We start from the raw sequence: 14,400 nt of genomic DNA on the forward strand, positions 1-14,400 counted from the left end.
TTCGTATGTCAAGGTTTTAATTTATTGTGTACTATAATCAGATTAAGTAAAATATAAGGTAATAAATAATTAGATACTCGAAGTAGTATTTTTTTTAAATTTTATTTTAGCTAATTGAAAATATTTAATAATGAATGTTCTACAGGAAAGAAGGGTTAGTCTACCGTCCATCAAGACACTATTATCGGCTATTGATAACGACAATGCTCCCTCTATAACAACACACGACTCAACTTCCGCGGACTCAACTCCAAATATTAATAGTCAAATTTTTAATCAAAACATCAATAGTCCATCGTCATCGACAACCAGTGTAGGTGCATTGCAACACAGCCAGAATAATCAGTTATATGCAGCTTCTGTTTTACAGCATATTCATAATAATAGCAGTTCTAAAACAAATCCGAATCAAATATTTCAATCACCTAACCAATCTTCGTATAATAACTTCCCACCCAGAGATGAAATTAATTCTTCATATACAACAGTCGGTTTTAATGCACAAAATATTCCACATAGTCCAACTATTAATGAATCATCGTCTTCAACTGCTCTTGCTATGTCACCAGCGTCACTAAATTCAAATTCACAATCTTCACCAAACCTGGGAATCAGTTTAGAATCTAGTGGAAGTGAAAGTAATTTAGCTGAGGAGGTGAAACAGACTTCCCATTCAACCAAATGTAGATGTAGAAACTATACCGAGGATGGTAGACACATTCCAAGGCCAAGAAATGCCTTTATTCTTTTCAGACAATATATGCACAATCATTTATTCAGTAAGGATAAAGGTTTGCTGATCTCACATGGGTCCTTTAAAACAAATTCACTAGTATCTAGGGAAATTGGACAACGTTGGAGGTCACTATCAGAAGATGAAAAGAATTACTGGCATGGTCTAGCAAAAAAAGAAAAAGAATTACATAAATTGAAATATCCAAATTACAAATATATTCCTAGAAAATTAGATGCTACAAACAGTGGAAGTACGACAGCTGGTGTAAAAATTGAAGGCTCAGACTTATTGCAGTCTTCATCAATTAATGATACCTCTAAATCAAGATCAAACAAGAAAAGGTTGTGTGAGTATTGTAGAAATAAAATGAAAAATCCTACGAGTAAAAAAATGAAATGAGATAAAAGAGAAAATGAATGAACTTGGTCTTGTAACCAAGCAAGATCAATCCCACCCACTACGTTTATTAATTTTACCTTGTATCTCTATTTTATTTATATTCCCCATTCTATATTCAACCAATACCTTTAAGAAACAGAAATTCAATCGAGAAGTAATGACAGAATTTGAAAGTAGCTGGTCTATGAATTTATATTCTCATTGAAACTAAAGGACTTTAAAAAAAATATATCAAATAAATATATTTCTTATACTTTTCTTATTTAGACAGTTTTGTCAGTATATTTAAATATTATTCATAATGATGTAGTAATAAATAAAAACAAAAACCATTCTGTAGAATTTTATCATAACTCTACTCTGATAGAGATCCATAGAGATCCATATAAGGACAGTTACTATTATCAAATTTTGTTTACAAAAAAGAAAAATTGCGCAAGCCCGGAATCGAACCGGGGGCCCAACGATGGCAACGTTGGATTTTACCACTAAACCACTTGCGCTTTTTAATTATTTGTTTGTTGTTGAAATATAAGTCAACCATACTAATTGGTTTCATCCATGTGATGTGATATTTAAATATTAATCACGGTTTTCAAATTTGAATACTTTCAATATTTAAAGTTCAACTTCCTTATCATGTATAAAGGTTTAATCATACTGTTAATAAAAGATATGTTTGATGGCAGATCAATGATAGTGGATTTGGTTAAACCTAACTGTTCTGTATTGTTAATATTATCAAAATGAGTAATCAAGCACTATATGAGAAACTTGGACAGACAACAGAATTAATATCATCAAAATTAACAGAATTAATAAAACTTGCTTCAATTGAAAGTTCAAGTGATCATAATGAAGAAAACGACTCCGGTTATAACGATAATATTCTAGATGAATCTGAACTCTCTGTGGCTACATCTAGCGTACTCATGGTAAATAACCAAACAGCTCAATTAATAAAAGGTGTACAGGATTTATTAATACTGACAAGGCATATAAGAGAAAAATGGCTACTAAACCATATACCAGAACAAACTCATTCTGGTCCACAAATTGACAATGAAGAATTGAAAAGTTTACTAAACACTTGCATGAAAGATATCATAGGTGATGTAGATATATAATAATTGTAATTATAATAGTATATATTATGAAATATATGATTTAAATGAATAATTCTGTTCTGCTCTGTTTGTCAGAATTAGTTGACAGCACTACTAAGGAAACAGAGCAGCTTCGTGAAATAAATAATACTGAAGACATATTAACGTCCTTTTTAATAGATGGCAATGTTTCGAACCTAAATACTACAGAATCTATCAATATAATTGAAAGACTTCTTTCAATTCAAGAAGTCGATCAAGATTCATATTATATGCTAATATATTCAATAATAAAAACAGATGCATATGATAAAGACCAGAGTGTACAAATGGAGTTAAGAGGAGTTATAGCTGATATGATAGAATTAGTTGAAGCCTCTGAAAATTCTAATGTGTTGGCTGCAAATCTTTTAACAAAGTTTGGTCCAAATTACTTTTTGGCACTGGACAATACCATCCTACTGTTAAAAATCGTAGAATATATTTACGAAACATATAAGGGTATATTAAATACTTATATACCCAATGAAATGCAATTCCCGGTATTAATGGCACCATACAATGGTGATAATACAAGGGAAAGTGAACATAGAGTGCCATTTTTATCGAATTTCTTTCTAAATTTGGCAGAAGAGCATTATATATGAATATGCAATTGATAGTATGTATATTCCACGAATTTATGATATATTTGATGACATATTTTTAACTTTACATATTCACAATTTAAACATTTTATGTGACTATTTTGCCTCTTTAGCACTATGATAATGCTCATTGATTTATATCAGATGAGTTGGAAATGCTACACTGCCTGTTCCTCTTCCAAGTTTAAACATAAATTCGATAAAAGGATACTTTGCTTTCACAAGTATTATTACCTTTGTATGGCGCCATCAATATCGGATACTGTAGTTCGTTCGGTATGTAGCTGTGTCGTATGTCCGTATATGTTACATATATATATTCAACAATTTTCAGTAGCATGATGGTATAGTCGAGTACCAATAGATACTTTGGACCAAACTTGGTTAATAATTTCTCATGCAAATAATTAACCTCCTCAGAATGCTCAATCATATGAAACATTTCAGTTATGACACTAATTAGCTACATTTTTATTTTCTCATCCTCTTCCACTCTGAAGTAGAGTTGCAAATAAAAGTCACCCTTATCTGTTGTTTCAGTTGAAAGAAGCTTTTCCATTAGATTTATAGATTGTCTCGCAGTTAGTTTTGAAATGTCACTATCAATTAAAAATGATGTTAATATATCTTCAATGTCACTTATTGGACCTTAAACGTATGGATTGATAAGCCTGGTAGACTTGTATAATAGTATAAATTAAAGGTTTTAATAAGTATCTGTAATAGACGTGTTAGTCTTGTAATAGGAAAATATATTTAAAAATATGTATGAGTTATTCGAACTGGTGGCTTAAAGCTAGAAACCATCTAATAATTCATATCCTAATATATAGTTAAAAGTATAAATCATAGGTGTTTTGTCATAAGAGTCAGGATTGAAGAATGGAGATTTCATGTTCCTTTTATATGTATTTCAGAATGTGTAAGTGAGTGATTATTAATGGTGTCATTCTTTTCATATTCAATAGTGATTGGATAAGTATGACCATTGTCATGCATGAGGCTATTACCTGCATACTTGCGTTCATATTTTTTATTTATGTCTGCGCGTATTAAGCTTTTGGTAGCGAGATAGCTCACGTGGTTCGAGGTAGGGTAAACTGTTAGAAGTTCCAACTAATTTCAATTTCGATGATTTTTTTTTTTGGCTTTAAATTTGAACCCGTTAGGAATTGAATCAAAACTTGAATTTAAGTATCTACATAAAATGTAAACAAAAGAGGATTAAGCAATAGAAGAGTTGTTACAACGGTTGAATCAAGATATTAGTGGGTTCATTTGCTAGCTGATTAGAGGGAGTATAAGGAAATATTTTTTTCAAGTGTTGTTGTAGCAGCTGGTTTTGGGATTAATCGTTTTTAAGTCAGGAGGTCTAAACAATGAGCATTGACCGATCGACATCGAGAACACCTTTAAGGAAATCAGTTTATCCATTACGAATGGAAAGGATACCTCTGGGTTCTGATTATAAGGCTAGTCAGATTTCCACTCAGGATACAGAGATTAATAAAGAAGGTGACATTAACGAAAGCGTTAAACATAGAATGTCAAGTTATGAAAGTGATGAAGACTTCCAATTTAAGAGACATAAAAATAAACATATCAACGGTGTGCCGTCTTTGGGTGAAAGATTAGACAATTTTCAAGATATCAAAAAGGCTAAATGGGTAGAAAATTTCAATTCTTCTGCTGTTAATTTACCTGAACAGGTGAAATCGAACGATACTGAAGAAGTTGGATATGATAATAGAAATGATATACAGATGAAGACTTCACCTCCACCTCATTTACAACAAAGTCAGTTACACTCACAACCACAACACCCTTCTTATATTCCATACATGTATTATTATCCTGTGCCGACACCAGGTCATCCAATGATGCAATTTCCAAATTCTCCAATTGTACAATCACAGATGGATCCATCACAGTACGGGAATAACTCAATATCTATGATGCCAAATTCTTCAATGCAACCTTTCTACGCATCACAGCAACCTCAGAACCATACTGGTGTTCCAGGACAAGGTGAAATTCCACAATTATTACCACCTCCATTGGTGTATCCTTACAATTTTATGCAACCAAGTCAAAATCCATATATGCAAAAAATAAAAGACAGGAGGAAATCGATGGCGGCCCAGAGAGGCCGTAGAGTTTCGATGCTATCTATGTATGATGAGAATATTGGTATTATATCTCCACATAAAGACGTTCCAGAAGAAGATTTTTTTAGACATATTGGTGATGGATCGTTTGGGAAAGGTTTACAGATACGACAACTGTTTAGTTGGTGTGCAATTAGAAGTCTTAGAAAAATGGAAACTGAGCCAAACTTCAGGCAAGAGTCCCTTTCGGTCCCATCTGATAGCAGAGATGAGGATAGCTATTTAAATCCAAAGAAAATTGCCTTGAAGATAATAAGTGAATTTGTTAATGATTTAAGAAAGGATAAAATTGATATAGATTGGGAGGCTGAAATTTCATTAGATGATGATGATGATGATGATACAGGTAATGCGAATGCAGATGATACTGAGCTTCGACAATTGTTTGAAGAAGATGAAGACGATACGGATTATATTGCCAAACCTAAAAAGAATAAGCCAAAACGGAAAACTAAGTCCCAATTACCAAAGATGAAGATTCCAAATATTAAAAATCTTGAAAATGAAACCAATTTGAAGTTACTAGAGGAGAATATTAAGAAACTAAAATCAGAGATATCAGACTGGGCGATAGTATTGAACAACCAAAGCCCACATTCCGAATGGGAGGATTTATGTAAAGAGTACACATTTGAACCGGAAGTTGAATTCCAAGATACGGAGGCTACCACTGACAATTTAGAAAACGAGCTAAATATACAAATGGATAAATTGAACCTACATTCGCATCTATTAGGTTCAACTTCCACTGCATTATCAAAATTGAATAATAAGAAGCGTAATATGCTAGCACAGGTTTTGAGTTCCAAGGTCAAGACAAGCAAACAACAAGTCAACTCAAAACTATTATTAAACGAATTGAGCAAATCACTATTGAGCAAGGAATAATTATTTTAACATGCATTCATTATAATTTTATTGATTAATATTTATAGGTAAGTTCACACAAATACGTACACAGATATATACATTAATAAAATTGTTGTAATAATATTATCACGTGAAGATATATTAATTTGTGCTAGAAAGCGCTAATTAGAATATAGATAAAAGTTTGGGTAACTGAAAATTAAATTGATAATTCTCAGATTTGTTCATCAATCATAAAAAAAAACATTCGCCGTGGAAAACAATTGCATCAACTGCAATTTTACTTCCCAGTGTCAGAAGGTGCTGAGGACCCAGAAGAAATACTTTCTTCTAAAAAGATGCCTCTTTCAGCAGCCTCATCTAGTATTCTTTCCCTTCTGGAAATTTCCAATCTAAACATCCTGTCTCTGAATTTATAAACTTGTCTTTCGGCTTCATAAAACAATCCTATACAGATACATGAACTCTGATATAATACTCTGACAGGCATTCTTACGTTCCTGTACATAACACTATGTTTCTTTAAGAAATACCCTGACACTATACCCACCAAGGCACCTTGTACAGCACCGACACATGAAGCAATGAATAGCTTTAACAAAATAGTTGATTATAAAGGTTAGCAGAAGAAACTTAAATTCATATAAAAAAATGCAAACGGCAAAAAAGTATCCAGTATTTTTTTATTATTATTATTATTCAAAGCAAATACAATTAACAACATACTTCTTTATTAAACTGCCATCTAGTGGCAGCGTCAAAATTTGGTTTCTCGATCTTCCCTCTCATCTGTAGACTAGTCGATTGAGAATAGAAACTATACAGTCGTATTACAAAGATATCTGAATTATTTTATTATAAAAAAAATGTTGAAGTTCAAATATGATCTACAAGGGAGGTATTCATACAGTCATCCATCCATATTATATGGAAGAATTACGTTGAAGTCAACTCCACATTTTGATTTAAATACTGTAATGAATATATATGAAATATATAAGATTAGAAGTACCTTAACATTCTATTCAAATTTAAACAGTTGAGCATAATTAACGTTGATGATGATGCGTAAAAATTTGGTAAGATTACTTAATAAAGATATAAAATATCCGTCGATAGCAACCGACACATGCGTTAAGATAAACTTCTTCAATAGGATGGATGGGCTGAGTAATCTGTTTGGTTGATACAGTATCTTACAATACAATAAATCTGACAATCAAGGTTTACTTAAAAAAAACATGTCAAATACACTAACTTTTTATATAGCATTTCAGAACCCTGTGGATCCATGTTGTGTTGTTTCAAAAAACTTCTCATTCCATTCCCCCTCCTTCCTCCAAACCAGATCGTTCTAATACATTCTTGGAATTTACAAGATGGGGAAATTCAACGTCTTGATGGCCTTTGTTGGTTGTAAAACTAGGGTGGAAATTAAGTCTTAATAGTCTTAAACCACTCTCAATAGATAGCAATTCTTCAAATAAAAGCTGTCCATCTCTAGTTGTTTCATAATAAAGTATATCTCGGGTTCATATACATATATATATATAGATAAAGCTTTAACTGCACTACAGTGTAACTTCAGTGAACAAAGAAATTATGTACGTTCAGTGCTGACTTCCCTTATTTTTTTTTGGGGGGGAGAGAGAGAGAAAGAGGAAATATAGTCACGTGTACGTTTTGGAATATTTGTATTTGCATCTGATTGTAGGTCATGTGACTATGTGTGGATTTCTATCACTGACAACGACATGTTAGGTTTTCCATAGAATTTCTTTTTAATTTCTTTTTCTGAAAAATTTCAAAATCAATGCGATGAGGAAACAGCCTTCGAAATTAGTAATGAGAGATGAACTTAGTAAGAGAACCATCTTATTGAATAGTTCAGTATTCTTCTACTTATAATTATTAATTATTAATTAAATTTGATCAACATCTAGTTTATCTTATTCTCTCTGGTAAATTTTACCTTCTTTACATATATATAAAAGATATCCTTTGGTAGGTTTACCTTCGCTAGTTTGAAAACGTTTAGTTTCCTTGAGGAATAAGGATATTAGGCAGATTTATCAGTAAACTGAACTGGTCAATACTGGATAGATTTAAAGGGAAGCATATTATATTCTGAAAGATCTAGAACCACAATATATATATATATATATATTTACAATAGACATGTCTTCCGAATTACAAGAACAACAACAAGTTGATGATAATGCTCCTCAAGAGGAATTCATTGCTGTCAACGAAGTAGATCAAGAAGTTATCGCCGATGATAATGCTCCTGTCGAAGAAGATGAGATGGATGAAGATCTGGAAAACGATGAGAATGAGGACAGTGACACAGAAAAGATTGAAATTGATATGTCCAACAACTCTGTAGCTTATTTCGACAAGCATACCGATTCTGTATTTTCTGTTTTCCAACATCCAAGTGTGCCATTAATTTGTAGTGGTGGTGGTGACAACGTCGCTCATTTGTGGACCTCTCATTCTTCACCACCAAAATTTGCTGGTACTATCTCAGACCACACTGAATCTGTAATCACCGGTGGGTTCACCAGTGAAGGAAAATTCTTGGTAACCGCTGACATGACAGGTAAAGTGCTAGTTAGCAAATCTTCAAATGGTGGTGCTCAATGGAAAGTATTTTCTCAATTGTCTGAAGTTGAAGAAGTAGTTTGGTTGAAATGCCATCCAACTGTCGCTGGGGTGTTTGCATTCGGTGCCACTGATGGTTCTGTATGGTGTTACCAAATAAATGAATCTTCTGGATCTTTAGATCTATTAATGAGTAGTTTTGCTCACCAAGAAGATTGTACTATGGGTGAATTTATTAACACTGATAAAGGTGAAAATACTGTTGAATTGGTAACCTGTTCTCTAGATAGCACAATCATTGTCTGGAACTGTTACACTGCTCAAGCTTTACATAAGATAACTAAGGATGAAATAAAAGGTCAAGAAGCCCCTTGGGTTTCTGTGGCAGCCGCTCCTCCATCAGGTAATGCTGCCATTGTAGCCTGTGGTTCTAACAATGGTATTTTAGCAATTATCAACTGTACTAACGGTTCGGTTTTGAATTTATCACAGGTAGTTGAATTGAAGCCAGAACAAGATGAATTAGATGCTTCAGTAGAATCTATCAGTTGGTCTACTAAATTCCCATTGATGGCAGTGGGCTTAGTATGTGGTGAAATCTTACTATACGATATTAATTCTTGGAGAGTTAGACGTAGGTTCGTGCTCACTGAATCGGTCACTAGATTACAATTTGATAATGATGATCTATTTATTTCCTGTATGGATGGTAAGGTTTATCAATTTGATGCTAGAACAGGTCAAGAAAAATTCGTTTGTACAGGTCACAACATGGGTGTCTTAGATTTCGTTTTAGCTCAACCAAAGGATAACAATGGCCTAAGAAGAGTAATAACTGCTGGTGATGAAGGTGTTTCCTTAGTTTTCGAAGTACCAAATTAAGCATAGTTCTCATTCATTTAATAAATCATCAATTTCAAATATTTATAAAAAGTCTATATTACTATATTTGGATGTTTCTTTTATTCTCTGTATAATATAATCTTATAAAATATTGGTATTAACTAGAGTCATTATTATTTACCTAAATATTTTTTAACCTTTTCATCAATAATTTTTTCAATATAATTATTCAAAGTACTATCTTTATTTTCAAACTGTGAATTTAGTAATAATGTAATTTGCTTTTCAATAATTTTACCAGTTAAATCAACTTCAATATTAACTTCACTGCCAATTTTCTTCAATGGCATAATGACATTTTCTTGAGTATGTTTAATCATGCTAATATAAAAAGTACCATCGTCATCAACATTAGTTATAGTTAAAGAGGTACCGTCAATACAAATAAAACCTTTTTCTACGATATATTTATTATATTGTGAATCCCTTAATTTAAATCCAAAAATCAAAGAATTTCCCTCTGGGATGAATGAAACCATATTTGCAACTGTGTCAACATGGCCTTGGACGTAATGGCCACCAAATCGTACCTCTTGTGAAACAGCTCTTTCTAAATTAACCAATTCACCACTTTTCCAAGAGGAAACATTTGTTCTTTTTATAGTCTCTGGAGAAATACCAACCTTAAAAGAATCTTTATTAAATTCAGTAACAGTTAAACAAATACCATTAATTGCAATTGAATCACCAATATGACAATCACCTAATATATTCTCAGAATTGCCAATTGTTACAGAAACACCTTGACCACCACTTTCTGTATCATCATATGGTTTGTATTCAATTACAGTTCCCATTAATTCAACAATACCTGTAAACATATTTAACTTCTTATTTATAATTTATCTTTGGATATTTGGATCCTTGAGTTGGATATCTTAATTGAACCAAAATAGATTGTAATTAGGAGGATTAGAAACTAGAATATAACCTAATTTTTATATTAAATTCAAATCAAATCAATCGATTGTCATTCTAGTTTAACTTGTTTCGAAAGCTTTTTCCCGATTTGTCATCTAGGCAGTTTCGAAATGAAGCCCTTTAATTTGAGATGATGTAATTATTTACATGATATTAGTAATTACATTTTGATCATGTGATACATAGTAAAAAGCTGCGACGCATTGATTCAGTTATTAATAATATAAAAAAGGTGAATAAATTAACCATTACTAAGATATATTCTTCATCTGTATAGAAGTGTCAAAGAAAGTATGATTTTAAATACTAGTGCTGGCTTATGTTGGTATGATCTAGTATCCATTCAGGTAGCATTGGCATATATTTTTCTTAAGGATGCCCTTGTAAAAGCCAGGATTTATTCTTGGAATTGGCTTTTATATGATTGTGTAATCAGTATGCTGTTTTTATTGTTTAATTGAAATAGTTTCAATTATTTAGATAATTCGATGTTATTAGATTAAATATAGATAGATACTGTGGAAATACTAAAACTGGGAGTTGCTGCCATTGTGATGAAATGGTAAATGAATCGTCAGATGTGATATTTATTCGATTCCTTTTTCTAAAAATCAACTTCTTGATCACCTGACTGTTAGTGAAATTCCTATATTAGGGAAACGACTAATTGATAAATTATCTATCTATATGATTTATATTAGGATCATTAACCGGTTAAACATACCTATCCTATTTAAAATATCTTAATAATCTTTTGGCCTCATCTTTAGAGTAGAACTCGATATTAAAGGAAAGTTTGGTAAAATTGCAATATAGCCACTTCTCACTCCTACCCCATATTCCGTCTAACACTCCTCCATACATATATATATATATGATGGCTACAACTTACAGTGAGTTGTTACAATTGAGAGATTCTCTAACTGGGGATGAATTAAACAAAGTTGAAGTGTTCATGTCAACTGAAGATAATTTAATTTCAGAATTGGGCAATTTGTCGTTGGATCAAGGATATGAACTGTTGAATATTAAATTAGACATCCTTTATATTACTTTACTTTTAAAAGAACATATCAGAGAAAAATTAAGTTTACATTATTTAAGGGTGGTGAAATTGGTTTATAACTCGTATGAGATTGCCTCTAACTTAAATACCATTGATTTAGAAACCAGTTATAAATATATTAGACTTATAAACCTATGCGTTGGAAATTGCTCGATAGAAAAATATCCATTCCCTGAAAAGATAGCAACTAATTTCAGCATATTTGACAAAACATTTCTTAGAGGATTTGAATATTACAGAAACCGCTGAATAAACTATTAATCGTAACTTTGAAATATTTTATTATAGATGATCAAATTTTCCGATAAAATTTAGCAATGAGAGCTCCCCTAAAATTGCTTTTAGCTACTTTTTTGATAAGTACAGTGATAAAATCAATTTCAAGTATATAATACGTGAAAGGTTTGTAAAGGAAAAGAATTGGAATTTCAAACGGTTAAGGATTCTTATAATCTACTTAAAAACCAGAAAATTAAAAGCACTCCAAATATTGCAGATGCGATAAATATCAATGATCCTATAGATTCAGAATTAATATCATTATGCTTAGTAGTATACCAGAAAACAGTTCAACAATTTCCCAGCTTTATTACTCCAGACAATAATATGCTGTTACAAAACCATCATTTCATAATGTTTGTATCTGGATTATTAAAGTCTTCGAATATTAATTTAAAGTGTGCTTCTTTACAACTTCTTTTGCGTCGTTATTTTCTAATTGAAGATTTAAAAATGGATAAAGGTCTACTATTTCAATTGTTGCCATATTTAATGGAGTCATTTAATTATTCTTTATTGCCTTCCTGGTTTGATCCTTTTGATATGTTAAATGCATTGATAGAGCTGTACAATAGATTCGAACCTTGGAATAATCCAATTACTTCATTTTTAGCGGACACGGCTGCCATTAAAGGCCTGTTAAAGATTTTTTCAAGGTGCCTTTCCTTAGATACACAATGCACTGCATCTGTGAAAACCACAACAAAATTAATTAGACTATGTGCAGCATTCTCGGCTTTTGATGATTCTTATAGATTACTGCTATTAGAAGACAAGTCTATACTAAGTCATTTAGAGCATGGTCTGAATTCGCATATGCAGCTGTTAGAGCAGTTTATAAGTCATAAAAAATTGATTAGGGATATGAAAGATAATCATGATGATGAAATTATGAGTTTACCTCCATTGTACGATACAGAGATCACAATTTCCTGGCTAGTCCTATTAAAGTCTTTTTCAAGAAGTGTAACGACAGTAAGGACCTCATTACGCAGAAATGAGTTGGCAGAGCTCTTACTAAGATTACTGAAGAATACTTATCAAATAATGAAGGACTGTTACTTTTCTGGCAAAGAATTTTTAAAAGCCGAATTAACAATTATGAGTTTGACCTTAGGTACTATTTCAAATTTTGTTGTTGAATTTTCAAGTTTACAGTCATTTATGATTGAAAATGGTATAATTGATATGATTGGTGAAATTCTTGTAGATCCAGTATTTAACAGTAACCGTCATTGGATAAATCCACAGAGGTGTGAAATGTTCGTTGATACTCCAACTGACGACATTAAAACATACTCATTATGGGTCCTAAGACATTTAATGTACAATTCCAAGAATATAGAGAAACTCAATTTATTAGCCAAGATACCAATGGAAACTATCATAGAATTTATTAATGATCCTAGCTGGCCTGTTCAAGCTCAATGTTTCCAACTTATTAAAAATTTGACATGCAATTCCAGAAAGGTTGTTAATATTCTACTAGAAAATTTCAGAAGTGAAGCTGCTGAAAATAATAATGAGTTTGAGCCGACTACAATCTCGACAGGTTCGATCTATCTATTTGAATACCTTGCTCATAAAATGCAAATGCTAAACGTAAAAGATACATTACAAAAGAAAATATTAGAATCCATCCTTTACATTATTGTTAATATTGCTGCTGTTAATGAAAATAAGAAACAGTTGGTTATCGATCAAGATGAAATATTAAAATTTATTTGTGAGATATTAGCAGAATCATCTGAAAACAGAGGTAAGTATGGTAATGATACGCCATTAAAGTTAGCAAGTCTATGGGTGTTAAATAATTTGTTATGGAATTCATCGATCTCGCGTTACACATATTATGCGTTAGAAGGATATATCCCATCAATGGCGGAAGACGATGATGATGAAAGAGAAGGAGATGAAGGCAGAAATGAAGAGACATTGCAAGGAGGAGTACCAATGGCCACTGAAGTGGTCAACAATACCAATAATCATGATGAAAGAGAAGGAGAAAATGAAGAATTCGTACATTCTGGTGGAACGACAGAAAGATCAAAAGCGAATATTGATGATAGGGCAGTAGTCGAAAGATGTAAAAAACTAGTTGATCTAGGAATTTACGATCTGGTAAAACAAAACGTATTCGATGAATCAGTATCAATCAAGGAAAAGGCTAAAACTTTACTATATCACATGGACTTATTGTTAAAGGGTTCTGTATAAGTTTTCAATTTTTTCAACCAATCAATTAATCAATTGACCTTGTATATACAAATATCAAACAAATCAATATTTATATAAGAGAATCCTCAAAAAGTAGACTTTTGACCACTCGACTTGAATAGGATGTCAAATGAATTTTCTATTTTCATGAATTAATGTAATGAACTTCAAAACTATACGAATCTACTAGTATTGTATTAATAAAGCTGCAAAATGTCATGAGGTTTGGTTGGTTTGTAACAATGGAAAACAAAAATAAAGGAATGTCACGTGTTGTTACATATTTTTTCATCAAATATCAAATTTCTCGAATCATCCTAAGTTAACCATCCCAAACGAACTAACAATCGAGGATATTGAGTAGAACACATCTGTGGCTACGAGTAATTGTCTGTATGAGAGATAAAATGAAGTTTAAGGTTCTTAATGGTTACTTTAAGATGTATCAGATTAAATTTTATTGGTAAAGGTATATAAGTCCTGT

At 31.8% G+C, this 14,400-nt stretch overlaps 6 protein-coding genes, 1 non-coding gene and 1 further gene across 7 annotated transcripts, besides 2 other annotated features; 5 read left to right on the plus strand and 3 right to left on the minus strand.

Moving 5' to 3' along the window:
* Window positions 1-130: 130 nt before the first annotated feature.
* On the plus strand, window positions 131-1,135 carry Kpol_401p4 (HMG-box domain-containing protein; the record flags this gene model as incomplete). The annotated part of the gene is made up of 1 exon (XM_001643007.1): window positions 131-1,135. The coding sequence occupies one exon, from the start codon at window positions 131-133 to the stop codon at window positions 1,133-1,135; it is 1,005 nt and encodes a 334-aa protein (XP_001643057.1).
* A 432-nt stretch (window positions 1,136-1,567) lies between these two features.
* On the minus strand, window positions 1,568-1,638 carry Kpol_401trna1. The gene has a single exon. It is a non-coding gene; the product is annotated as a tRNA-Gly (tRNA).
* A 243-nt stretch (window positions 1,639-1,881) lies between these two features.
* On the plus strand, window positions 1,882-2,262 carry SRB6 (Srb6p; the record flags this gene model as incomplete). Its single annotated transcript, XM_001643008.1, has 1 exon — window positions 1,882-2,262. The coding sequence occupies one exon, from the start codon at window positions 1,882-1,884 to the stop codon at window positions 2,260-2,262; it is 381 nt and encodes a 126-aa protein (XP_001643058.1).
* A 2,005-nt stretch (window positions 2,263-4,267) lies between these two features.
* DSN1 (MIND complex subunit DSN1) lies at window positions 4,268-5,944 on the plus strand (the record flags this gene model as incomplete). The annotated part of the gene is made up of 1 exon (XM_001643009.1): window positions 4,268-5,944. The coding sequence occupies one exon, from the start codon at window positions 4,268-4,270 to the stop codon at window positions 5,942-5,944; it is 1,677 nt and encodes a 558-aa protein (XP_001643059.1).
* A 262-nt stretch (window positions 5,945-6,206) lies between these two features.
* Window positions 6,207-6,434, minus strand: Kpol_401p7 (uncharacterized protein; the record flags this gene model as incomplete). Its single annotated transcript, XM_001643010.1, has 1 exon — window positions 6,207-6,434. One exon carries the CDS (start codon window positions 6,432-6,434, stop codon window positions 6,207-6,209), a length of 228 nt encoding a protein of 75 aa, XP_001643060.1.
* Window positions 6,435-8,104: 1,670 nt separating this feature from the next.
* Window positions 8,105-9,412, plus strand: SQT1 (Sqt1p; the record flags this gene model as incomplete). The annotated part of the gene is made up of 1 exon (XM_001643011.1): window positions 8,105-9,412. One exon carries the CDS (start codon window positions 8,105-8,107, stop codon window positions 9,410-9,412), a length of 1,308 nt encoding a protein of 435 aa, XP_001643061.1.
* A 134-nt stretch (window positions 9,413-9,546) lies between these two features.
* Window positions 9,547-10,254, minus strand: RIB5 (riboflavin synthase; the record flags this gene model as incomplete). The annotated part of the gene is made up of 1 exon (XM_001643012.1): window positions 9,547-10,254. The coding sequence occupies one exon, from the start codon at window positions 10,252-10,254 to the stop codon at window positions 9,547-9,549; it is 708 nt and encodes a 235-aa protein (XP_001643062.1).
* A 974-nt stretch (window positions 10,255-11,228) lies between these two features.
* Window positions 11,229-11,666: a sequence feature (similar to hypothetical protein; correction of possible frameshift sequencing error~similar to Saccharomyces cerevisiae VID28 (YIL017C)).
* Kpol_401p10 lies at window positions 11,229-13,916 on the plus strand (the record flags this gene model as incomplete).
* Window positions 11,820-13,916: a sequence feature (similar to hypothetical protein; correction of possible frameshift sequencing error~similar to Saccharomyces cerevisiae VID28 (YIL017C)).
* Window positions 13,917-14,400: the final 484 nt, after the last annotated feature.

Source organism: Vanderwaltozyma polyspora, genomic scaffold (assembly GCF_000150035.1).
Source record: "Vanderwaltozyma polyspora DSM 70294 KpolScaffold401 genomic scaffold, whole genome shotgun sequence".
NCBI lineage: Eukaryota > Fungi > Ascomycota > Saccharomycetes > Saccharomycetales > Saccharomycetaceae > Vanderwaltozyma > Vanderwaltozyma polyspora.